At 42.8% G+C, this 24709-nt stretch overlaps 1 protein-coding gene and 1 long non-coding RNA gene across 3 annotated transcripts; one reads left to right on the forward strand and one right to left on the reverse strand.

The window, feature by feature from the left end:
- The first annotated feature begins 4115 nt into the window (after positions 1-4115).
- Positions 4116-24640, forward strand: NUB1 (negative regulator of ubiquitin like proteins 1). 2 transcript variants are annotated; one of them, XM_079946790.1, is made up of 16 exons: positions 4116-4436; positions 9371-9493; positions 9588-9755; positions 10348-10406; positions 11272-11342; positions 11668-11862; positions 12899-12987; positions 13119-13225; positions 14117-14303; positions 16757-16864; positions 17079-17231; positions 17891-18037; positions 18637-18729; positions 19616-19808; positions 22452-22493; positions 24043-24640. In XM_079946790.1, the coding sequence occupies exons 2-16, from the start codon at positions 9377-9379 to the stop codon at positions 24213-24215; spliced, it is 1902 nt and encodes a 633-aa protein (XP_079802916.1). In that variant the 5' UTR covers positions 4116-4436; positions 9371-9376; the 3' UTR covers positions 24216-24640. The 2 variants fall into 2 exon arrangements, with proteins under 2 accessions (XP_079802916.1, XP_079802917.1); XM_079946791.1 differs by lacking the exon at positions 22452-22493.
- Positions 14310-16750, reverse strand: LOC307199380. The gene is made up of 3 exons (XR_013831949.1): positions 16473-16750; positions 14885-16105; positions 14310-14639 (listed from the first exon to the last, which is right to left on the reverse strand). It is a non-coding gene; the product is annotated as an uncharacterized lncRNA (long non-coding RNA).
- Positions 24641-24709: the final 69 nt, after the last annotated feature.

Below are 24709 nucleotides of genomic sequence, written 5' to 3' on the forward strand. Positions count from 1 at the left end.
TAACTATACGGACCTTTGTTGGCAAGGTGATGTCTCTACTTCTCAAGATGCTGTCTAGGCCTGTCATTGCCCTTCTCCCAAGAAGCAGGCGTCTTTTAATTTCGTGGCTGCTGTCACCATCTGCAGTGATCATGGAGCCCAAGAAAGTAAAATCTCTCACTGCCTCCATTTCTTCCCCTTCTATTTGCCAGGAGGTGATGGGACCAGTAGCCATGATCTTCGTTTTTTTGATGTTGAGCTTCAGACCATATTTTGCACTCTCCTCTTTCACCCTCAATAAAAGGTTCTTTAATTCCTCCTCACTTTCTGCCATCAAGGTTGTGTCATCTGCATATCTGAGGTTGTTGATATTTCTTCCGGCAATCTTAATTCCGGCTAGGGATTCATCCAGCCCAGCCTTTCGCATGATGAATTCTGCATATAAGTTAAATAAGCAGGGAGACAAAATGCAGCCTTGTCGTACTCCTTTCCCAATTTTGAACCAGTCAGTTGTTCCATATCCAGTTCTAACTGTAGCTTCTTGTCCCACATAGAGATTTCTCAGGAGACAGATGAGGTGATCAGGCACTCCCATTTCTTTAAGAACTTGCCATAGTTTGCCATGGTCGACACAGTCAAAGGCTTTTGCATAGTCAATGAAGCAGAAGTAAATGTCTTTCTGGAACTCTCTAGCTTTCTCCATAATCCAGCGCATGTTTGCAATTTGGTCTCTGGTTCCTCTGCCTCTTCTAAATCCAGCTTGCACTTCTGGGAGTTCTCGGTCCACATACTGCTTGAGCCTTCCTTGTAGAATTTTAAGCATAACCTTGCTAGCGTGAGAAATTAGTGCAATTGTGCGATAGTTGGAGCATTCTTTGGCACTGCCCTTCTTTGGGATTGGGATGTAGACTGATCTTCTCCAATCTTCTGGCCACTGCTGAGTTTTCCAAACTTGCTGGCATATTGAGTGTAGCACCTTAACAGCATCATCTTTTAAAATTTTAAATAGTTCAGCTGGAATACCATCACTTCCACTGGCCTTGTTATTTGCAGTGCTTTCTAAGGCCCATTTGACTTCACTCTCCAGGATGTCTGGCTCAAGGTCAGCAACCACACTACCTGGGGTATATGAGACATCCGTTTCTTTCTGGTATAATTCCTCTGTGTATTCTTGCCACCTCTTCTTGATGTCTTCTGCTTCTGTTAGGTCCTTACCACTTTTGTCCTTTATTATGGAAATCTTTGTACGAAATGTTCCTTTCATATCTCCAATTTTCTTGAACAGATCTCTGGTTCTTCCCATTCTATTGCTTTCCTCTATTTCTTTGCATTGCTTGTTTAAGAAGGTCTTCTTGTCTCTCCTTGCTATTCTTTGGAAATCTGCATTCAATTTCCTGTATGTTTCATGATCTCCCTTGCATTTTGCTTGCCTTCTCTCCCCCGCTATTTGTAAGGCCTCATTGGACAGCCACTTTGCTTTCTTGCATTTCCTTTTCATTGGGATGGTTTTCGTTGCTGCCTCCTGTATAATGTTACGAGCCTCCATCCATAGTTCTTCAGGCACTCTGTCCACCAAATCTAAATCCTTAAACCTGTTCCTCACTTCCACTGTGTATTCATAAGGGATTTGACTTAGATTGTATCTTACCGGCCCAGTGGTTTTTCCTACTTTCTTCAGTTTAAGCTTGAATTTTGCTATAAGAAGCTGATGATCTGAGCCACAGTCAGCTCCAGGTCTTGTTTTTGCTGACTGTATAGAGCTTCTCCATCTTTGGCTGCAGAGAATATAATCAATCTGATTTCAATGCTGCCCATCTGGTGATGTCCATGTGTAGAGTCGTCTCTTGTGTTGTTGGAAAAGCGTGTTTGTGATGACCAGCTTGTTCTCTTGACAGAACTCTATTAGCCTTTGCCCTGCTTCGTTTTGATCTCCAAGGCCAAACTTGCCAGTTGTTCCTTTTATCTCTTGACTCCCTACTTTAGCATTCCAATCCCCTATAATGAGAAGAACATCCTTCTTTGGTGTCACTTCTATAAGGTGTTGTAAGTCTTCATAGAACTGGTCAATTTCAGTTTCTTCAGCACCAGTAGTTGGTGCATAAACTTGGATTACTGTGATGTTAAAAGGTCTGCCTTGGATTCGTATCGAGATCATTCTATCATTTTTGAGATTGCATCCCAGTACAGCTTTTGCCACTCTTTTGTTGACTATGAGGGCCACTCCATTTCTTTTACGGGTTTCTTGCCCACAGTAGTAGATATGATGGTCATCCGAACTGAATTCACCCATTCCCGTCCATTTTAGTTCACTGATGCCCAGGATGTCAATATTTATTCTTGCCATCTCATTTTTGACCACCTCCAACTTACCCATGTTCATGGTTCTTACATTCCAGGTTCCTATGCAATATTTTTCTTTACAGCATTGGACTTTCCTTTCGCTTCCAGGCATATCCGCAACTGAGCGTCCTTTCGGCTTTGGCCCAGCCGCTTCATCAGCTCTGGATCTACTTGTACTTGCCCTCCGCTCTTCCCCAGTAGCATGTTGGACGCCTTCCGACCTGAGGGGCTCATCTTCCAGCGTCATAACTCTTATATGCCTGTTGTCTTTGTCCATGGAGTTTTCTTGGCAGGGATACTGGAGTGGCTTGCCGGTTCCTCCTCCAGGTGGATCACGTTTGGTCAAAACTCTCCACTATGACCTGTTCATCTTGGGTGCCCTGCTCGGCATAGTTCATAGCTTCTCTGAGTTCTTCAAGCCCCTTCGCCACGGCAAGGCAGTGATCCATGAAGGGGTTAAAGCACATGGCTTCTCCCAAATAATCCTGGGAACTGTAGTTTACCCCTCAAGCATCTTTAGCAAACTACGATTTGCAGGATTCTTGGGGTGGGGGAGCCATATGTTTAAAATGCACAGTACAGATGTTACCCAAAAGACTGTTGTCAAAGTCAGTCCTACATTGTGATTTCTAAATAAAGTAGTTAGTCCAGTGGCGTAGCGTGGGGGGTGCAGGGGGGGCCGACCGCACCGGGCGCAACATCTGGGGGTTAGGGTTAGGGGGCGCAAATCCACGGGTTAGGGGGCGCAAATCCATGGGTTAGGGGGCGCAAATTACTTGCCTTGCCCCAGGTGCTGACAACCCACGCTACGCCACTGAGTTAGTCAACACCCTTTTTAATCAACATTTTGCAAAACATGGAGCAAACTTTTGAATCCACAGACCAGAATAGATTGTTTGTGACATTTTTGCTGGTCATAATTAAGGTGGTTTTTGGTTTTTTTTACTGTTGATTTGTGTTTTTCCTATGTGCTAACATACCTTCCTTTGCTTTTTCATACTATCTACACACACACAGAGAGAGAGAGAGAGAGAGAGAGAGATTTTCACAAATCTAGGCCAGGTTTCCCACTCTCCTCCTTGCCAGTTCTGCCAGCTTTGGCTATCCACCCACACCTAGGACAAAAAGGGCTCAAAACCTAACAGCACAATCCTATAGGTGCCTCGCTCTCCCAATCGTGTTTACTGTACTTAATATTGTGTGCTCACATGGGGCCTGCAGCCTAAAATGTGCTCCTTAAAAGTTTCTGCTACGGAAGCAGTAGGTAAGCACCATGACTGCAATTTTTTATTTTTTTAAAAAAAGGAGCCTTTCAAAAATGTGGCCCCTCCATGAGGATCTGGGAAGCCATCAACCAAAGAACGGGGCCTTTTCTGCAATGGCTCCGTTGTGGAATTCCCTCTCCAGGGAAGCTAGCCTGGTGCCTTCCCCTTCTCCCTCACCTTTCGCCAATTCAATCTATGGACTTTGAAATGTGTGTTCCAGGCAGGGAGTGGTATTGTTTTTATTTTGTTACTCTGTGTGCTTTTACGTTGTAAGCTTTTTTATGTTATTTTTTATGTTACTTTTCATGTTATTTGTGTGCTTTTATGTCGTAAGCCGCCCCTGTGGTCCTCGGACGAACGGGCGGCAAAACAATATCCCAACTCCGTGAGGAGGACCCTCGCGCCGTTGCCGTTAGGTTTAAACGAGCGCGTGAGGCGACTCGCACACCTGGCTGAGGCAACGGTTGGCTCCTCCCCCGCGTGACGTAGGCCGGCGGCGCGTGCGAAAGAAGGCGGCGAGCCTTTCGACGCCACAAACGAAAGAAGAACTAAAATGGCGGCGGTGGCAGCGGCTGCGTCTCGGGAGCGCCGTTCCCGGTCACATGACCGCCCGATCTGGGAGGGGGAGCCGGGAGTCTTTTCTCTTTCATTTCCGACGGGCTCCCACACGTAGGAAACCCGGCAGCGCCTGTTCCTTGTCAGAACCTGGGTCTGGCGGCGGGTGGGTCGCCGAGGGGCGGCCGGGAGGCGGAGACGCGTCTCCACCCAGCGCGCGCCGCTCTGGACGCGCCCGCCTCCTCCTCCTCCGCCACCACTGGAAGCGGAGCGGGGCGGAGAGAGGAAAGCGCTCAGGTGAGTGACGGCCAGCGGCGCCCCATAAGCAGCCGGGGGGGGGAGGAGGAGAAAAGGGGTCAGAGCCCCCTCACACTGTTCTCAACAAAGCCCCTCTGGCCTGGAGGAAGGAGAGGGTGGCAAAAGGCTACTTCAACAGTCACCTTAACCATAAATATTGACAACAGCGCCCTACAAATGCTCTCTGCGTAGGGGGCAGGGTATGCTCAAAACGTCATCATAAAGGATTTTAATCTGCATTTTGACAGCATACTCCCCCAAAGTGGCTAACCTATAAAGGTATACAATGCAGTCTGAAAATCTAAAATGCCCATTTCATAAACTGACATGGTGAATTGCCTTGAGATCTTTTGATGAAGGGCAATACAGTGGTATGGGACGCAGGTGGCGCTGTGGGTTAAAGCCTCAGCGCCTAGGACTTGCCGATCGAAAGGTCGGCGGTTCGAATCCCTGCGGCGGGGTGCGCTCACGCTGCTCGGTCCCAGCGCCTGCCAACCTAGCAGTTCAAAAGCACCTCCGGGTGCAAGTAGATAAATAGGGATCGCTTACCAGCGGGAAGGTAAACGGCGTTTCCGTGTGCGGCTCTGGCTCGCCAGAGCAGCGATGTCACGCTGGCCACGTGACCCGGAAGTGTCTCCGGACAGCGCTGGCCCCGGCCTCTTAAGTGCGATGGGCGCACAACCCCAGAGTCTGTCAAGACTGGCCCGTATGGGCAGGGGTACCTTTACCTTTACCTTTAATACAGTGGTACCTCGGGTTAAGTACTTAATTCGTTCTGGAGGTCCGTGCTTAACCTGAAACTTTTCTTAACCTGAAGCACCACTTTTGCTAATGGGGTCTCCTGCTGCCTCCGCGGCACAATTTCTGTTCTTATCCTGAAGCAAAGTTCTTAACCTGAAGCATTATTTCTTGGTTAGCGGACTGTGTAACCCGAAGCGTATGTAACCCGAGGTGCCACTGTATATATTCTAATATATATAAAAAATAACTTTTAAAAATGCATGCACACACCCCCCACACACTGTGTCCCCGGGGTGGGGAATCTGGCTTGACCTGTCTGTGCCTCATCTCTGGGGAAGCACTTCATTTCCTCCTTCACCCCCCAAGTTAAATTGGTTTGTTGCGGGCTTGTGGCATTGATGTGCTGCCAAAAGCATCCATTCAAGGTGGCTCAGGGTTAAAAGCACTGGACACCCACACATCCAAACACATATCATTAAACCAGTAGGGTCATTACAGGTGGGCACCTGACTGAGCATTCATTCTGAGGTGGTTGTGGGGAGCTCATGTGGCGTTGTCCCCTGCAGTTGCTTATAACCGCACTTTCCAGCACGTCACCCCTCTCACTTTTCCATACTGCAAAAAGTCAGATTTTTAGAAGCAGGTTTGTGGCACGTGAGCTTGAAATGTGTTTTGGTTGCGGAACCTGAATTTATTTGCTGCGTAGGCATCTGAATCCCACCCTTTCCTTATATCGCCTCCAAGGAAGAATTTAAGCAAAATAAATAGAATAAAACACTTTTGCAGTCAAATAGGAATATCGGTTGGGGCAGGGGGCTGCAGAATTTAAAAATTGCCATGAAATAAAACAGCATCATGGCAAGAGCCAGTGGGGTGTAGTGGTTAAGAGCGGTGGACTCGTAATCTGGTGAACCAGGTTCGCTTCCCCGCTCCTCCACATGCAACTGCTGGGTGACCTTGGGCTAGTCACACTTCTCTGAAGTCTCTCAGCCTCACTCACCTCACAGAGTGTTTGTTGTGGGGGAGGAAGAAGGGAAAGGAGAATGTTAGCCGCTTTGAGACTCTTGCGGGTAGTGATAAAGCGGGATATCAAATCCAAACTCCTCCTCTTCTTCAATGTACTGTATAAAACTTGGGAAAATGAAACTGTTTTCACCCCATGCCTAAAAGATGATAGTGTATGCACTGGGCAAATTGCCAACTTGCAACATTTCTCTTTAGTTTCCTTGTGCCTGTGTCTTTTAATAGGAACCTGACTCATGAAAATGATGCCACTGAAGCTTTCCCTGCTGCTTAGCTCCATATACACAGTTAATTCATTTTTAGTTCAATGGTGTAGCTTTTCTCCAGAATTGTGGTTATTTGAGATCTGCAGATGACAGGTGGTATACGAATTTAATAAGTAATAATAGGCATTTGAAACCCCTCCTCTCTAGGGGATCATTGACACCTTTTCTTCTCCACATGCAGCCACCCACAACATCACTGGACAAATGTGGCTATACCAACAGCCAACATTGCTGCGACTTGTCTACACCTGTTTTCAAATGGGCACACTGCAGGGCAATCAATCTGCAATAAGTTTGTAATTTCAGAATGAATTCTGTTTCTCAAGAAGTGTTTTTCAGGGGCAAAAAACATACAATAAATCTAGTTTGTGTTTGGATTACATAGCGGGGGTAGTACTTTTTCTCCATTGACTCTAATATAAAATGTTTGCACATAGCCCTAAGTCACTGTTTAAAGGCCAAGGGAGAGGGCCAAAATGGTAACCCTATATCACATGTGGGGCAAAACCCCGTGCCATCAGCCAGTCCTTAGCCTGCCTTAGCTGGTTGAAATACAATATCCTGTGCTATAGGCCTGCTCATTTCTGGTAGACTCCTTTAAACAGCCATGTGACAGATTAAAAGCCAAAGGCAGCAGCCTCCCTGAAGTTTAAGTCTTCCCAGTTGGATCTCTGCATATCACACAGCTATTAAAAATGCAAGAGGGAACTGGCAACTTGGTGGGATGAGCAGAGGGGTTAGATCAGTTGCTAATTGATGTGCGTTTCTTGTAATGTTCTCAGCAAAAATATATAATTCAGTGCACCTCCCTCACTGGTTTTATTACAGAGGCACTGTCTTTAAAGTTTGCTCATAAATTTACAGCATGTGTCTGAGAAGTAGAAGTTTCACACAATAAAACATTAATAGAAATGTTTCCTCATGGAGTCTCCTTCCCTTTCAGTGTCAATGGCAGTGCAATCAATGCATATGAACCAAACACTAGAAATGAAAGCAAAACTAATGAATCAATTTTACTGCCTCACCCCAAGTGGCAGATGGCAGCATTTTAAGATCTTTGCCAGATCTTTTATCAGCCATAAATGAGTCTCTTGACTCTTGAAGAGGCTCTGCATGTAGATTTCTTTCACACAATGTTCTCAGTTTCAGTCTTTTCGTTTATCCTGCTCCTTAATATTCCCCCCCCCCATCCCGCTTTCTGTTTTTCTCATCCGGCTCAAACAGAAATGGCAATGCCAGTCAAGACAACCACATATTTGGTTGATTGTGTAGAAGGAATCAAAAGTTAAGCCCCTGACCTTCTGCTTATCCATATGGTGACAGAAAGAGAAAGTCCATGAAGAAATCAGGAGTTTCTTTTCTCTGGCTTCCTCCTTTCATCACAACTTCAAAAATATCAGCATGTTGGCAGGATTTTTTGGCTCAGTCTGTAAAATCTGGCAGCAGCACTGGCTGTGCTGGGATCATTGGCAGATACTAAAGTGTGGAAGGCATGGTAGAGATGGAAAAGAGAAGTAGCAACAGCTGAAGTCCTCAGACCACTTCCTCTATAGAGTTGTGAATCTTGCAAGATTAAAAGAGGTTTAAAGATTGCAGCATTTGAAATTTCTGTTTTGCTCTTTTTGGTGCCAACTTTTAATTTGGCCCCTGTCTCACAGCCTCTGGCGGCAGCTTGATCTGCAGACATTTGCAGGTGGTCATGTTTTTCTTCCTGCTATCAATAGCTTCCAAATGCTGATTTCTGCAAATCAAGCTGCTGTTTAAGGCTCAAGAGCAGCCCAAGCAAGCTTATCTGGTCAGCTGGCATCCAGTGCCAATCCAGTTTCGTTAGAACTTCTCCAAGGCTTTACATAGTCAGCTGCATTAAATCCTGCTAAGATTTTAGTTTGATTAGATTTCAGAGCTGATACAACATTTTATCCTGGGTAAAGATGTGAAGCTGTGTTGGAGCATTGATTCAGCATCCATCTCCATGAATCTTAAATTTCCAGTCAAATACATTAGTTCTTTCTGTGATTGCAGGCATAAGATTTCAACCTGTCAATGGCTTTTTATAACAATTGGTTTACAAGAAGAGGACAGCTATATGGAGCAAATAAAAACATGTAAAATCATTAACAAACATCAGTTCCAAGTTTATTGGCTGCTTGCTACTCAGCGCCAGCTGAATGCTTTTGTTTGTTGCTTGTTTGTATAATGTACTTTGCAACTTCCATTTCATCATGAATAATATGGGGGGGGGGGCGGGGGGAGAGCCAAGCATGATACCCTGAACTTGAAGGAAAGGTATATAAAAATAAAAAATAAAATAAATAACTAGATTAAAAACAGTTTCATAACTGGTGCAATTTCTTTTCTACACCTGCACTAAAAGAAACAGTTCCACTTCTCTGCCTCCCCCCACCCTTTAGCAGTCTGTCATTAACTGCCATGTGGGGAGGATCCTGGTGTATTGTTAAATGTTAATAATGTTTCTTGTGCTTTACAAATACATAAGAGAGTGCAGTTTGTAAGCTGCTTTGTATTGTAACCTGAAAGGCAGGATATAAACAATTGTAACAAAGCCATAATATATTGGAAACTGTTTTGCACGAAGTCAGACAATGGTCCATCAATCTCAATGTTATTGATTCCGACTAGCAGTAGCTTTCCAAGGTTCCAGGCAGGTCTTTCTCACTGGAGATGCTAGGGGTTGAACCTAGGATTTACTGTATGCAAAGCATGTCCTTTTCTACCAAGCCATTCCTGTACTTCATCAGTTTCAGCACCATGTAAACAAACTGGTTTCTTTTTGGAATAAGAGGAAGTAGAATATGCATTTTGATGCAGCCTACCTACAAGATTACGATGCCCATTTCAGCAACTAGTGCACATAGGATTGAGCGTTTTAATTTTGTTTCCCAGGTAAGGATGGCACAGAACAAATACCTCGCAGCAAAACTGAAAAACTATTTGCGAGAAGACAAAATTCAGCTATGGAAACCCCCATATACAAACAGCTACCAGGAGGCGGGTGAGGAGCTGAAGGCAAGTAGTCTGTGGCAGGCATATTGTTGCTGCTTTTTACTTTGTGCAAGTTTACTGCTTTCATTTCTTAACAGATCCATTTTTATCATCCTAGGCTCTCGCACTGCAATATTCAGCCAGGCTAAATTGTAATGACAATGAAATAGAGGCCCTCCTGGAAGAGATCCGCTCCAAAGCAGTCGAGCGAGGAACAAAAAATGAAGCTTATAAGATGACAGGAGTTGCGACGCTTGAAGTAGCCTTGCCTACAAGGATGGGTAAAGTAAGCAATTGTTTAATGTTCTCAAAAGAAGCATATATATTACGTTCAGGAATTGTTGTGGATGTGTAATGAATGGAAACATTTCATGTATACAGAACAGGCAGATAAGCTGCCTGAAATGGGTCTTCTCCTTGGCTTATGTAGGGGGTGATGCAGCAAGGAGCCACTCGATTGGATAGCTCAGTTGGTTAGAGCACGGTGCAGATCACGCCAAGGTCTCAGGTTCGATCCCCATATGGAATAGTTGCATATTCCTGTATTGCAGGGGGCTGGAGTAGATGATTCTCAGAATAATTTCCAACTGCACAATTCTAATATTCAGTGATAGGACTTCTTTCGTTTTACCTTAAGTCTTCATCGCATGGAACTTCACGGTTGGAAATTATAAAGCTTTGAGTGTCTTGCTTGGTCCTCCAGTGCTTTTAAAAAGCAATTTACAGATGTGACATTGGGGTCAAATAGCCCTAACATAAACCATTGTTTAGAATAAAAACTCTCAATTCTGGAAAGAAATTTGGATTTGTTGAATTTTGTAAGTCTCCTTGGAAGGAACCACACAGTTTGCTTTAACTTGGCACTTATATCTCTGCAGGCAAGAAAAAATGTGCTGGAGACAAAATTGGTCATCACAGGCAAGGAGCTCAGATCTCAGTAAGTAATTACCTTTTTGAGGTTTTCCTCCCTGCCCCCCTTTTATATAGTTCTTTTTATACCATATAATCTGGGTCTGGTGTATTCGTATTTGACATTTAACTTAGTACAGTGGTGCCCCGCAAGACGAATGCCTCGCAAGACGAAAAACTCGCTAGACGAAAGAGTTTTCCGTCTTTTGAGGTGCTTCGCAAGACGAATTTCCCTATGGGCTTGCTTCGCAAGACGAAACGTCTTGCGAGTTTTTCCCCATTTTTCTAAGCTGCTAAACCACTAATAGCGCTAAGCCGCTAATAGCCGTGCTTCGCAAGACAAAAAAACCGCAAGACGAAGAGACTCGCGGAATGAATTAATTTCGTCTTGCGAGGCACCACTGTAATGTCTCCTAAATTGAACACAGTAATGGCGCATTTGGCATATTTTGCAAATATTTGTATCAAAAGGTGCAGGTGGATTTTGTGCATATTTTTTCAAAAGTAAGTCTGTGAATTCATTGGGATTTACTTGTGGGGTTATAGCCCTGTGTGATTATCAGTTGAAACAAGAACGGGACTGACGAAGCCTTTTGCTTCTGTGTGGTTCTTGGTCTATAGCAGTGGTTCTCAAACTCCACCCATCCCCATGGACCACTTGAAAACTGCTAAGGGTCTTGGTGGACCACTTAATGTTTTTTTCTGCCTATTGTAGCAAAAGTCAACTTCCTGTCTGTGTAGTAAAAATGTGTGGGGGAAAACCTCATTATTCAGAAAATATATATATATTTCAGTATCCCCCCCCCCCAGAAAAACAAGTTAGAAGTAAACAAAAAAGACTAATACCCTGTTAAAACTGAATAGCATTTAATATCTATTGCTCTGCTTCACAGAATAGCACAAGCATATGGATTGGAAGAAAATTGCATCAAAATAATTATAAATAAGAAGCAGCTTGACCTGGGTATGTATCTTATCATTTCAAATATGGTGACCATTTTGTGTGCATATGATTGACATGCAGCCGCCAACACACACACTGCTTTTGGCCCCAGAAGACGGCAGAGGGTGGAGCAGGCTTACGTGTGACTGCTGACATGCACACTGACCGGGAACGCAACTCTCGTGCAAATGGGGAGTTGGCTGTATTTACTATAAAGTGTTGTACAGTATTTTAATTGAAGTTGGTGCCTCTTTTTTTGTTTCTTTTAAGCCATACGTTTAAAAAACTTTTAATCCCATATTCCTCCAGCTGACTTGGATGCATTAAACTTCCCTCCATTTTACAGGAAAGACTCTAGAAGAGCAAGGTGTGACGCACAATGTCAAGGTCATGGTGCTTGAGCTGAAACTGTCGGAAGAAGAAACCAGGAAGAAAGTCCGCAGTGAGGAAATGCAACAGGAGGAAGAGGCCGTGAAGAAGAAAGAAATGAACAAAAGGATGCAAAGGACAAAAAAGGGCTTAGAAATACTTGCAGAGCGAGGTAAGGAGCTCTTGTAAATCCCATCATTAGCAGTACAGATTAAAATTCCATTTAAAGAAGAATAATGAAATGGAAAGGGCATTGTCCTGCTTTGCAAATAGTGTGAAGATGCATGTCGTTCTTAAAGAGAGTCACAGCTGGTTTTTCTCTCGCAGTGTAAGCCCAGATCTGCTTTTCCCTCAACAGACATACCAGCAACTGCAGTCCTGGAACACCCATCAGCCTTGCCCTTCCTTCATGCTTCAGGCAGTTTGTGGGTGTTTTGTTCGCTTACAGCAGAGAAGAGGGACCTTTTGGGCCAGAAGGCCAAAGCGTTATATCCCACCCCATGGGTCACCCACTCCTAACTTTGACAGGTGCTCCACAAGGATACCACGTTTCTTTGGTCATGGTTCTAAAATCCAGAATGGTCCATGCAACTGAATGGTTGTATGTGTGTTATTCCAGCTAGGAGTTTGTCACTGTCATGGGTGTGAGACACCTGGTTTGCATGTAATGCTGAATAATAATAATAATAAATTTATTATTTATACCCCGTCTATCTGGCTGGGTTTCCCCAGCCACTTTGGGCACCTCCCAATAGAATATTAAAAACACAACAAATGCATCAAACATTAAAAACCTCTTTAAACAGGGCTGCCTTCAGATGTTTTCTAAAAGTCAGGTAGTTATTTATTTCCCTGACATCTGATGGGAGGACGTTCCACAGGGCAGGAAAAAGACCTCAATTTCTTTTGGACAGAGTTGTGTATTATTAAGAACCTCATTCAGGAACCACAAAATTCCTACTTTAAAAAAAAAATAAAGATGCAACACAATAATCAATTATTTCTCATAGCAATTGATTTATCCAAAAACTAATACAGACAGATGTGTTGTATACAGAATGAGAACAATCCAGTGAAGCAGGAATTGTATTTTACAGATGCAATATTGAGAAACAGTGTCTTGGTCTATACATTACTGGAATTTAAAGGACCCAGAGCTAATCCTGCAAAGACACATATTTCCTCATTTTCTGTCTGATCTGTTTCAGAGGATTCCATGGATTCCGATAGAGCACCTTACCTGGACATAGCAAACCAAACCGGAAGAACGATCAAGATTCCTCCACAAGCAAAAAAAGTGAGTGTATGCTGTGAATAAGTTGTTCATTCTGTTCTGTTCGTTTCCCCGAAGAACAGGAAAGGTTGCTTTTAATTGCAGTTTGCACTAAGGTTTAGTGTTAGTAAAATGCTTTCCCCTCCACCCCACAGGCTCTTTTCTTAGCCATGGGCTATCATGAAAAGGGCAGAGCATTGCTGAAGAAAAAAGAATATGCTATGGCGCTGCCGTTCCTGTTGGATGCAGATAAACATTTCTGGTAAGAACCTCTTGGTACTTTTAAAAGAAGTTTGGATATGGTTCTTTACAGAGCAATCCCATAACGTTCTTTTAAAAAGAACTGGCAGTGTATCGCTGCTATAACCAGAACATGCCCCACATGGGAAAGAAAGGAGGACATGTCAGAAATCTTTTAAAAATAAGCAAAAACTCCAGCCACATTTCCACTGCCCTTAGTAGCAACACCACCCCTGTTCACAAATCCCATCTATATGTAGCCCACCCTGGGACTGCATTATTAAGGGTGTGCTTTGAATGCCTATAAATAAACCCAGTCTCATTTTGGTTCTTACTTTGCCGTCTTTCTCATAGTGGTGGCCATGTATCTAGCATTTCTGTGCTGATACAGTGGTGTGTTCTCTGATTCCTATTGCCCAGGGGTGCAGAACCAGTCATCCAGGAATTGCATGCTGGCAGTAGGAGGGGCCAAAAAAAGTAGGGGTGCAGCCATACCCTCATACCCTCAAAAATTCTTTTTCATGCCAAATTGCTTTGTGGGGGTAATCTTCACGGAGACTGCTTCTGGGAGGGTTAACCCTTCCCTCCCTAGCTGCACTGTTAAGAAAAATTCCCACAGCAATTGGGCTTGAAAACTGCCCTCTATGAGCACCAGTAGAAGGCCTATGCGAGGTGGGGTGCATTGCTGCTAAGATAGGAAGGCCCCTGCTGGCTGCTACCACCTTTCCTACAGCCCCTAGTCCAATGGAGTTTCAGTCAAGAACAGTACCTTTAACCACTGTGTTACACTAATCCACCAGACTTTTAAGGAAAATAATGTGTATTTTGCAGCACAGCACATTTTGTGTTCATGTAAATTCTCCTAGTGGCTGAGGCTCTTTGGATTACCAATCGTTTTCTTGTTGTTTTTCAGTGAATGTGGTTCAGACCTCCTGAACACTGTTGATAATTATGCAGTGTTGCAGCTGGACATTGTCTGGTGCTACTTCCACTTGGGTCAGCTGGATTGCCTTGATGATGCTGAGAAAAAGCTCCTTGCAGCTCATGATTGTTTCAGGAAGTGTTACGGAGAGAACCACGAAAGACTGGTCACTATAAAAGTAGGCTAAAGAGGATGGTGTGTGGTTGTGGTAGGGTTTAATTCACTCGCCCTTGTTATAGAAAAATGTGTTTTGGAAATATGAACTGTCCCACTAGAGCTGGTTGCCTTTGGTACTCAGGACTTGCTTCTTGCTTTTCCCAAGGAAGGAGTGTGTTCTTGAGAACTAAAGGCATGAATACAAAATCTCAGAAAGGAAGCGCATTCACAAAAGATGCATTGAATCCAGGACTGATTCTGTAAGATCACCTGTCATGTGTCTTCCTTCCAAATGCTGTTCTTCTGACACTGCATTTTTTGCACATCATGGAACACAGAAGTAACTCTGAGAATTGAACTTACCATATTTTTTGCTGTATAGGACACACTTTTTCCCCTCCAAAAATGAAGGGGAAATGTGTGTGCGTCCTATGGAGCGAATGCAGGCTTTCGCTGAAGCCTGGAGAGCGAGAGGGGTCAGTGCGCACCGACCCCTCTCACTCTCCAGGCTTCAGGAAGCTATCCGCAAGCCTTTTCTTTATTTCCCCCCCTAAAATCTAGGTGCGCCCTATGGTCCGGTGCGCCCTATAGAGCGAAAAATACGGTAAACTTCTGCAATGGCTAAGGCAGTGGTCAGGGATAGTGGAAATTGTAGCAACTCAGGAGGGTTGCATGTTCTCAATCCTTGGAAAATTCAAGCAGAAAACCCAGTTGCATTGTTAACACTCTTGCTAAGGAAACTGTCGTGTGGATGTCTGTGGGCCCCTCTCAAAGAGCAACAGTCCTAGGGCCTCTGTTTTACCAATCTGGTTAGAAAGCCTGAAAGGACTGTATAAACTATACTGAGTGAAGATTGCGGACTAATGAAATTCTGTTGTTGCATACAAATGGCCTCATGTTCTGTAGCTCCTTTCATACTCTCCAGTTATCTGTCCCTTGAGGTTCCGTATCTTGAATTTGCACAACAAGCAAAGAAAAGGAATAATCCTCCAACTCAGAGCAGTCATTCAGCCCTACTATTCCAATTAATGTTAACAAAAGTAATGAAATCTGATCCCTGTGTAATCCGGTGGGAAGGTGCTTCTAAATATTAAGCGAAACACAGAAGCGTTTTGCAGGAGCATTCCGGCTGTGCCCATTGAAGTGAAAGGGAGCTGAGCAAGCACCAGGCAGCTCTTGCACAGTTACCATTTGTTTTGGTGGGGCTTGTCCAGCCTGGTGGTTTTTCACAAAGCAGCATTACAGATCCAAAATAAACTAGGCCCTAAGGCTGGGTTCCCAACACAGCATCCATCAGCACCACAGTGCCATCATACACATCAGTCTCATTAAGGACCCATTCCCCTCCTAATTTCTAAATTGAGGGGTGTGGGGTTTGTTTTGCTTTTGAGTGGAGCTGCTTGTTTGAACAGGTACCTGTTTTTTATGGAGGGGGTCTTGCTTTCTTGTCTGTGTTTTATCTGGTCTTTTGCAAGGTGTAGGTGTCTGAGCAGGTGCCTGAGCATCGCCAGTTTTTCTTCTGTGAAATAGGTATTTTGTGGTGGGTGCCCATGACAGTTTTTGAGATTCCCAGATGTCCCTAGGCCCAAAAGGTTGGGCATATTTTCTCCCTATTCAAAGCCTTTTGGGTGGCTAACTCACATACAGCAAATGAGGGAGAAAACAAACAAAAAAAATGTATAGGTGCTTCTTATTGTTAGGAATCTCTTCATTATTTATTGATTGAATTTCACATTAAGCCTTTTCTAGATTATTGGTTTCATATCTGGTTTTCAGGTTTCAGTGTCTTATTTGACATTACAGGTTATTTACCTGTATTCAAGCCTGATCTTTGAAGGGACGCGGGTGGCGCTGTGGGTTAAACCACAGAGCCTAGGACTTGCCGATCAGAAGATCGGCAGTTCGAATCCCTGTGACAGGGTGAGCTCCCGTTGCTCGGTCCCTGCTCCTGCCCACCTAGCAGTTCGAAAGCACATCAAAGTGCAAGTAGATAAATAGGTACCGCTCTGGCGGGAAGGTAAACGGCATTTCCGTGTGCTGCTCTGGTTCGCCAGAAGCGGCTTAGTCATGCTGGCCACATGACCCGGAAGCTGTACGCCGGCTCCCTCAGCCAATAAAGCGAGATGAGTGCCGCAACCCCAGAGTCGGTCACAACTGGACCTAATGGTCAGGGGTCCCTTTACCTTTAAGCCTGATCTTTAACCAGTCCATTTCATGGGGTTCTTTGTAGAGAACTGAAGTGTTCTTGTTTCAGTTTCCCAAATTTCAAGAGATAAAGCGCAGTGTCAAATTTGTATGTTGTTCCATATACAAACAATTTTTTGTACCTTGTGGTTGTGGGGTCCTATTTTTCTCGCATGCATTTTTTGTAAACTTACATGATTTTCAGTAAATAAACAGAAGGCCCATAAACTATGTTTTTTGTTAAATTTTACTTTTAAGTTTACCCATTTATAAACGCTTGCTTTTCTTTAGGGAAGCTCTGGGAGAGAGAAGGCTTTGTTTCTAAGGCTGTACTTGCTTCAAGGAATAAGCCATTATCATAATGGCAGAGAGAGGGAGGCTGGTGAAAATCTTCAAAGGGTAAGTTTCTATGTTTAGTGTCGGGCTTAATAATCCCTCCCTAAGCCTGTGCAGTTGCCTGGAAGGAGGCCCTTTGAACACAGTTGTGAAGCATCAGATTCCCAGTGTTATTTTTCCCAAATAGCCTGTAAGCAGAAAAATGGTTTTCTTCATATTTTATTCATTCCCTTGAGCGGAAGTGTATTTTTCCTTTCCCCCTTCTTTTTCTACGCAGGCACATGACTTGTTTAAAGAGTTGTGCATCGATCCTGACAAGATAAATAGCTTATTACTACTGGGATTCTCTGCTCAGGAAGCTCGCCTGGGTCTCCGAGCTTGCGATGGGAATGTGGACCACGCTGCCAGCCACATTTCCAACAGGAGAGAGGTACAGTGCCAGGGTGGTACCATAAGGGTCTGTTTTATATTACTGTGGTGCAGCAAGTGGGGAAACATGAGGAAAAGCTAGATACCACCAGCATTATGTGTGTGTGTGTGTGTGTGTGTGTGTGTGTGTGTGTGTTGCTGCATGACACACAAAAAACCACTGAAGAAACCTCAGAGAGGTTTCCGCATAATGACCGAATGTGTGGATCCCATCATTAAAGAGGCAGAGGTGTCCTCACTTACATGTTGCTTTTCCCATTTAAAAAGGTCATGAGTCAAATTTCTAAACAGCTTCTGAATTTAATGAACAATGGGAACATCCTTGGGTAGAAACCTCTGAGAGAGGTGAAAAAAGAAATTTGTCCAAAGTCTGTGCTGCATGAACCCTTTCTGATGGTAGACTTTCTGTGCATTCCCTGTATCACTTCCTTGAGAATTATTGTACCAAGTGGTTTGATGACTGCCAATTTCATCAGGTCCACTGTAAGGACGCCAGTAAGAAACAGTTGTAATGAGAAGAAATGCATCTGAGTCAAAGGATAAATCTTAACAACACAGAAAATATCCACCATGAGTGTGTGTGGGTATGTAGCTTGCTTATATAATAAATGGCTTTCTCTCTCCACCCCTGCCCGCCCCCCCAAACCAACACTTGTACAGGAAAAAGCTCAAATAAGAAGAGAGGAGAGAGCTAAAAGAAGAAAGCGATTGGAGGACATTAACTCCTTGAAGAGTATGGGCTATTCAGAGCGAACTGCTAGAGAAGCTCTTCATAATGCAAAAGGAGACCTTGAACTAGCGGTTAAGGTAAATGCTTTTCCAAACTTTTATTAAACTGCAAAAGAAAAATCCCACATTCAGTTGAAGTACATAAAAAGAAATTCTGTTGGCTTTATAGTTTCTCTGGCCTTCTTCACTTTTACGGACCCTAACATTAAATCCCAACCTGGCGAATCAGGTTTCACTGTGCACTGATATGTAGAGTCTTGAACGTGTTCATTGGACCTGGACAACACTCTTGATTCTATGAGTTTCTTACCAAGCCTCCCTGTGCCTGGATCTGCAAAATGAAACAAATGGATTTCAGCCACAAACAAGTTCACTGTGCAAATAAGGAAGAGGGGGTGTCAAGCTCCATTTGATGATCCAATGCCTGTTGTTTTCCCCCTAGAAAATGGAAAGGGTGGCCATTAAAGCAAGAAATAATGGCTGTCTTTGTGGCTACTCTTCAGGAATCCTACACTGAGGGTGGTCAGTGGCACCCAAAAGGAGATGGAGGATAGTCTGGGATGCATATAGTATCCCACCCCACCCTCCAATTTTTGGGGGGACATCTAACTTTTGTGTGAACTGGGGAGGCATAAATTTGCTCAGTATATATACTCACTGTTTGTTGTCTGCTGTAGATTATGCTTGAAAACCCTCACCTACTCCTGTCAGATGATGACGATCCAGTGCCCAGGAACCAGTTTCAAGTTCCTCAGGAAAGTATTGATCAAGTAAGTCCAGAGAATCAGCTTACATTTAAGAAAAAATAAATCCAGTGACTTTTAGGGTTATCAGGCCTTGTTCTCCCTCTAAGGTCCAGTTACAGTTTATTGCAAGTTACTGTTTACTTCAGCAAAGCCAATTAGTAGACCCTAGGTATATTTGCAATCCGTGGTACATTTCCCCCAAACCCATACCTCTTACATCGTGGAACAAGAACTGAGAGCGTGGAGTTTGTATATGGGACGTGCACTTCAAACTCCCATTCAGCCATGCAGTGGTAGCCTTAGGCAATTGTTCTCTCTTGGTGGAACCCAAATGAAAGTCATTCTTAGAGTGAGATTTATTGAAATCAGTGAGGCTTAAGTTAGTCATGACTTGGGTCTAAATCTGGCTGCGCGCTGTCTTTTTGTGTTACCATAACCTAGCTTATCATGGGACGCGGGTGGCGCTGTGGGTTAAACCACAGAGCCTAGGACTTGCCAATCAGAAGGTCGGCGATTCAAATCCCCACGACGGAGTAAGCTCCCGTTGCTCGGTCCCTGCTCCTGCCAACCTAGCAGTTCGAAAGCACGTCAAAGTGCAAGTAGATAAATAGGTACCACTCTGGCGGGAAAGTAAACGGCTTTTCCATGTGCTGCTCTGGTTCGCCAGAAGCGGCTTAGTCATGCTGGCCACATGACCTAGAAGCTGTACACCGGCTCCCTCAGCCAATAAAACGAGATGAGCGCCACAACCCCAGAGTCAGTCACGACTACACCTAATGGTGAAGGGGCCCTTTACCTTTACCCTAGCTTATCAAGCTTTTTTTGACATGAAAATGCTATGTTGCTCTCCTTGGAGGAAGGGTCCAATGGCTGGTGACGTGTATATCTTCCTTGTCCTTTTCTTGCCTAGTTGGTGTATATGGGCTTTACTCCTGAAGCAGCGGAGCAAGCTCTGAAAGTGTTTAAAGGCAACATTCAGCTGGCTGTGCAAACCCTTGCTCATTATGGGGGATCTCTCCCTGCTGAATTACAGACCCCTTCAGATAGCATCACTCCCTCAGATGAATCCAGTTCGTCAAAAGACTCTCCTACGGACTCTGCAGGTAAAAGGGCTTGCTCCAGGGTGGGTGGGTGAGATACTCTGGGGGTGACGAAACCAGGAGAGAAGAGGGATTTATGTCGCATACATAGTGCCGGTTGAGACAAGGAAGATGGAGCACAGAAATACTGGGAAATTTCCTTGTCCATGGGCAGCTTCACACGTGTTTGGACTGCAGCAGCAAGGAGAATGTTAAGTCAGACACTGCACTATAAAGTCAAGGCGATTCACACATTCAGCTGTGAGTTCTTATCACATGATGCATGTGGGAACTGTTCCCCATTTCTCAAGAACATGGGTTCAAGACTCACATTGGCAAAATATTGCAGGGGGGCAGACTAGATGATCCTCATGGTCCCTTTGAACTCTACAATTCTGTGACTTGCAAATAAGATAAGATATATCCAGTAAAAAAACAACAACCTAACCTCAGCTACATTTAATTGCTGCAATTACTCTGACAGCATTATTTACTTTTTATTTATTTATTACTTTATTTTAATTTTTTTATTTATTAATACCCCACCTTTCCACCAGAACCAAGTCTTAAGGATGCTTACAAAAATTAAAACAAGCACAGATTCAACACAGAAGGCTAAAACAAATAAAAGATGAGTTTAAAAGTAATTAAAACAATGTTTAAAAAATCCTAAATATAAATATTAAAAACTCTAAAAACAGCACAGCACTATTAAATATTGACAATATTTCCTGATGGGAAATTTGTTGTTCTAAGCATCACTAACGCTGCCCATCATTTCTTAGGCTTCTAAGACACTGCATCATCCTGACCTGTCTGTACATTCATAATGGCTAATAGTTTTGTCATAAGCATTATGTGCACAATTTTTCTGCACTATACATTGGTAAATGGTAATTATTGAATATGTTACATGGTCATAAGCAACCAATCATTTATTTATTTATTCATTCATTCATTCCCCATAAATCATCTTTCTATTTTCATTGTTATCAGGAGAGATACTAAAAGTGGTGAGTTACAGATAGGTAGCCGTGTTGGTCTGCCATAGTCAAAACAAAATAAAAAAATTCCTTCCAGTAGCACCTTAAAGACCAACTAAGTTAGTTCTTGGTATCTGAAGAAGTGTGCATGCACACGAAAGCTCATACCAGGAACTAACTTAGTTGGTCTTTAAGGTGCTACTGGAAGGAATTTTTTTATTTTGTTTTAAAAGTGGTGAGTTAGTTGCAGACAGTTTGAGAGATACCAAGCATGTTTTTTTATATAAAAGAATAAGCAAGTACTCTGATGTGCTCGCTGAACTTCTTTGAGCAGGTTCCAAATTTGAAAGTCTTGAAACTGCAGTGGTGGGTGGGTTTGTATAGTTTCCTGAGCTTCAGTGCATGTCATAAATCATGAATATATTGCAATGGCAGGTCCTTCTGGCCCCTTCCTAGGTCATAAAGTCTGAGACTTCTTTTGCCACCTTAATATCTTTATAGAAGATCACTGAAGTTATTGGAGATGACTCTGATGCCCACTTGTTCCCTAACAACATCCTTCTACTACTTAGGCTGTGTATAGATAGATGTTTTTTCATGTGTATATATAGACTAGGAACATCCCATTCTTTCAGGTGGATTGCTAGTCTTAGCTATCCAGTATCATAGCAGATATCCCGACTGGACTCCCACCATTGACACAGAGCACTTAATATGGCTATGCATTAATGTTAATTACCATTGCTGTCTGGCGATGCCATCCCCTTGTCCCACCATCTCCATTACGAAACCTCAGCTTTGATGCCGGGGATTTTGGTAGGTACAAACGAAGTAGTTTATAATTGCTTGAATCAAGTTCATCTTTTCTTTCTTGGGTAAGTTACAAAAGAAAGAAAAACTGAGACAAGACGTGCATTTTTAGCATTGTCCTGTCCAGCAGAGTTATGTTTTTAATTTTGACCGCTCTAGTATTTGCTGTTTCACCTTGAATATGAGGGTATTATTTTCGACCATTTGTTTTTTCTGTCATTTGAAAAAGTGCCCCAGATATCTCCCTATGTTTGGCTTTCCACTTAGCTTCACATTGGTGGGCAATTTCCACTTCAGTTGTGTCTCTGTTTACTCAGACTTGTCAAAACTCATATGCTGCCAGATCTCAAAAAAAGATCATTTAACTGTGACAAGGTTAAGGCTCTTGGGGGGAAGGGGAGAACCCAGGCTTTGCAACCATGTGTCTTCCACCCTAAGTCATCCTCTGGACTTTAGGGTACAACATTGATCAATACATCAGATATCAAAGATGACAGGGGAGCCTTGTTTTATGCCTCTCTGAAGATAGACAGTCCTTGATTGCTGCCCATTGCCCAGAATGCCACCTGTAAAATGAATCTATCCAAATTCTTATCCCATACGTTTAAAGTTTATCTAAAGCGCCTCTTAAAATATTACATCTCCTTTCTGCATCTTCTGTGCATTCATTAATGGAGAAATGGACACAATTGGTTATACCACTTACTACACCTTTTCTTTTTGTTCATGGGGGAGCAGGCTGCTTGTGTAAAAATTAGATCAAATTCCTCCCTTAAGAAAAGAGAACCGTCATTTTTAATGGGTTGTTCAACCCACTTATATTCAAGCTCATCCATTTGAAATTACTCATTTTTTATTTTTTGTCTAAAAAAAGAGAAAAGGAAAAAGAGAAAAGAAGGAAGAGGAAAAACTCAAGGTAATAACGGCCTTCCTATTATCACTAATTGCTTGTCGGAATGAGATGAAACATAATTAAACGCAAAGATGACACTCTAAAATTCCCCACTGTATCTTCAGGGCAGCACTGCCTTCACAATCTTCTTTATTTCTTATATCCTCTGTTGTCATGTCATTTAAAGCTACACTTTCAACCTCCACTGAGCTTATATATATGTTATATACCCTCTGCCTCTTGCACTGAGTGATAGTCAGCTTTCTTTAATAATTACCATTAATTTAAAGGGAAACCCCAATCTGTATATTCACTTTTCTTTACTTAATGGTGGTTTAAAAAAATGTAATTTCCTCCTTTTCAAGTATAAACCTGAATAAACTAAAACTTCCAATCATTCTACCATCAATTTAGGGATTTTGTATAGTGCATTTCCTCTAAATCTTTCCTCTGCCCGTTCTATAATTTTACTAAGAGGTTTTGAGGCATGTTGGTTTTTCTAAAATGTTTATTTAAGATCCTATGGTTGAAATCCTATGCCCATTTTCCTAGAAGTAAGCCCCTCTGAACACAGTGGGCCTTTGAGTAAGCATGTACAGGTTTGTGTTGTAAAAGCTTTAACAATCTTTGCTTTGGTCTTAATACTTGAAATTATACATGCAGTGATCAGTTCCTTTAGACTGCAATCCCATACACACTCACTTTGGAGTAAGTCCTACTCTGATTTAATTCTGAATAGACATATATAGGATTACGCTTTTACATAAAGAACTAGCTCAGCTCCATCTCCTTCCTTCAGTCTTCTTACTCTGATGATACCCTGTTCTTATGCTTCTGTTGTCTATAACCTCTGAGGGATCTGAGAAATTATCTGCTGTCTCTTCTTGTTCATTAAACCTTTTGCTTGTATGTGAAAGGCTCTTACAAACTTGTTTGTACTTGTCACAATTTCCTAGATTCCTTTTTGTATTTTAACCACTTTCTGTCCTTATACTGAATTTGATTTATGCTTGAATGCTCTAAATCTAAAGAGCTTACTTTCAAACGTTTGCTTCTGCTTCATGCATGGATTTTATAATGGGTTGCATGTAGCCAATGCTGCCTCTACTCCAAGAAGGGCCATTGAAATTAATGGATGTAACTAACTACTAAATGATATTTTTCTTTAAATATTAGCTCTTTATCCATAAAAAAGTCTTGCACAGTGATGACTTGAATAGCTTCCAGGGTCAAGTCACTAGCATCTTGGGGTGCCCCCCCCCTTTGTTCTGTTAATGTTCACAGTACCGTTGTCAGTAACTAGTTACGGGTCTGGACGTTATGGAAATCATCCCTGCTTCTCATCCCCCACTGATAACGTGCTTGATAGAATCTGGAAAAGGTTTAAGTCTGAACAGTACATCTCAAGTATTGACCAGATTAGATGAGAGATTCCTATAAAGCCTTGTACCAAATCAAATTGTTGATGCAAAGTACTGTTGCAGAAGAACCAACATTATGGTGAGGGGCCTTTTGAGAGTTGAGAATTAGAAACTTTTCCACCGTGAGTGCTACATGCCCGTCTTCTTTGCAGGTACTTCTGGGGCTTCAACTGATGAAGACATGGAAGTAGATGCTGTCAATGAAATATTGGAGGACATCCCAGAGCACGAAGATGATTATCTGGACCTAACTCTGGAAGAGGAAGAGCTTGTCATCAATGAATACCTCTCTTACATACAGCACCTGCAAACACAGTCCCAGTAGGCAAATTCTGAAAGACTCCAGTATCACTTACATGAACCAGCGTTTGGGGGGCTTAGATCCAGGGGGGAAATTAGTTGCATGTAAGTCGCAGTGAAGTCAGTGGGTCATGACTAATAATTTTAAGTGTAATGTACTTAGTCTAGATTAGGACCGTGGACTTCTAATACTTAGATTGCAAATATGTCTGACCCTCTTTTTGCCAAATGCCTTAAGTTAAGTCAGTTGCATATTTTTTAAAAACAAACACTGGCATGAGTAAAACCTGTAGTACTATTAATCTAGAGTGACACTGGAGAGGAATACATTTAATTGTAGAACAAAAATATTTGCAGAAGAAATATTTTTATAGAGAGCTTCATTATATTATATTGGTGTGAAATTCATCTATTTAATTAGTAGAGCAAATAAAATCAGTTCTGCATACATTCACAAAACCCAGATTTCTTTTAAAACCGCAGATGATCTGACTGTGACAGCACATACATAGTATCCAC

Source organism: Podarcis cretensis, assembly GCF_951804945.1.
Source record: "Podarcis cretensis genome assembly, chromosome: 12".
NCBI lineage: Eukaryota > Metazoa > Chordata > Lepidosauria > Squamata > Lacertidae > Podarcis > Podarcis cretensis.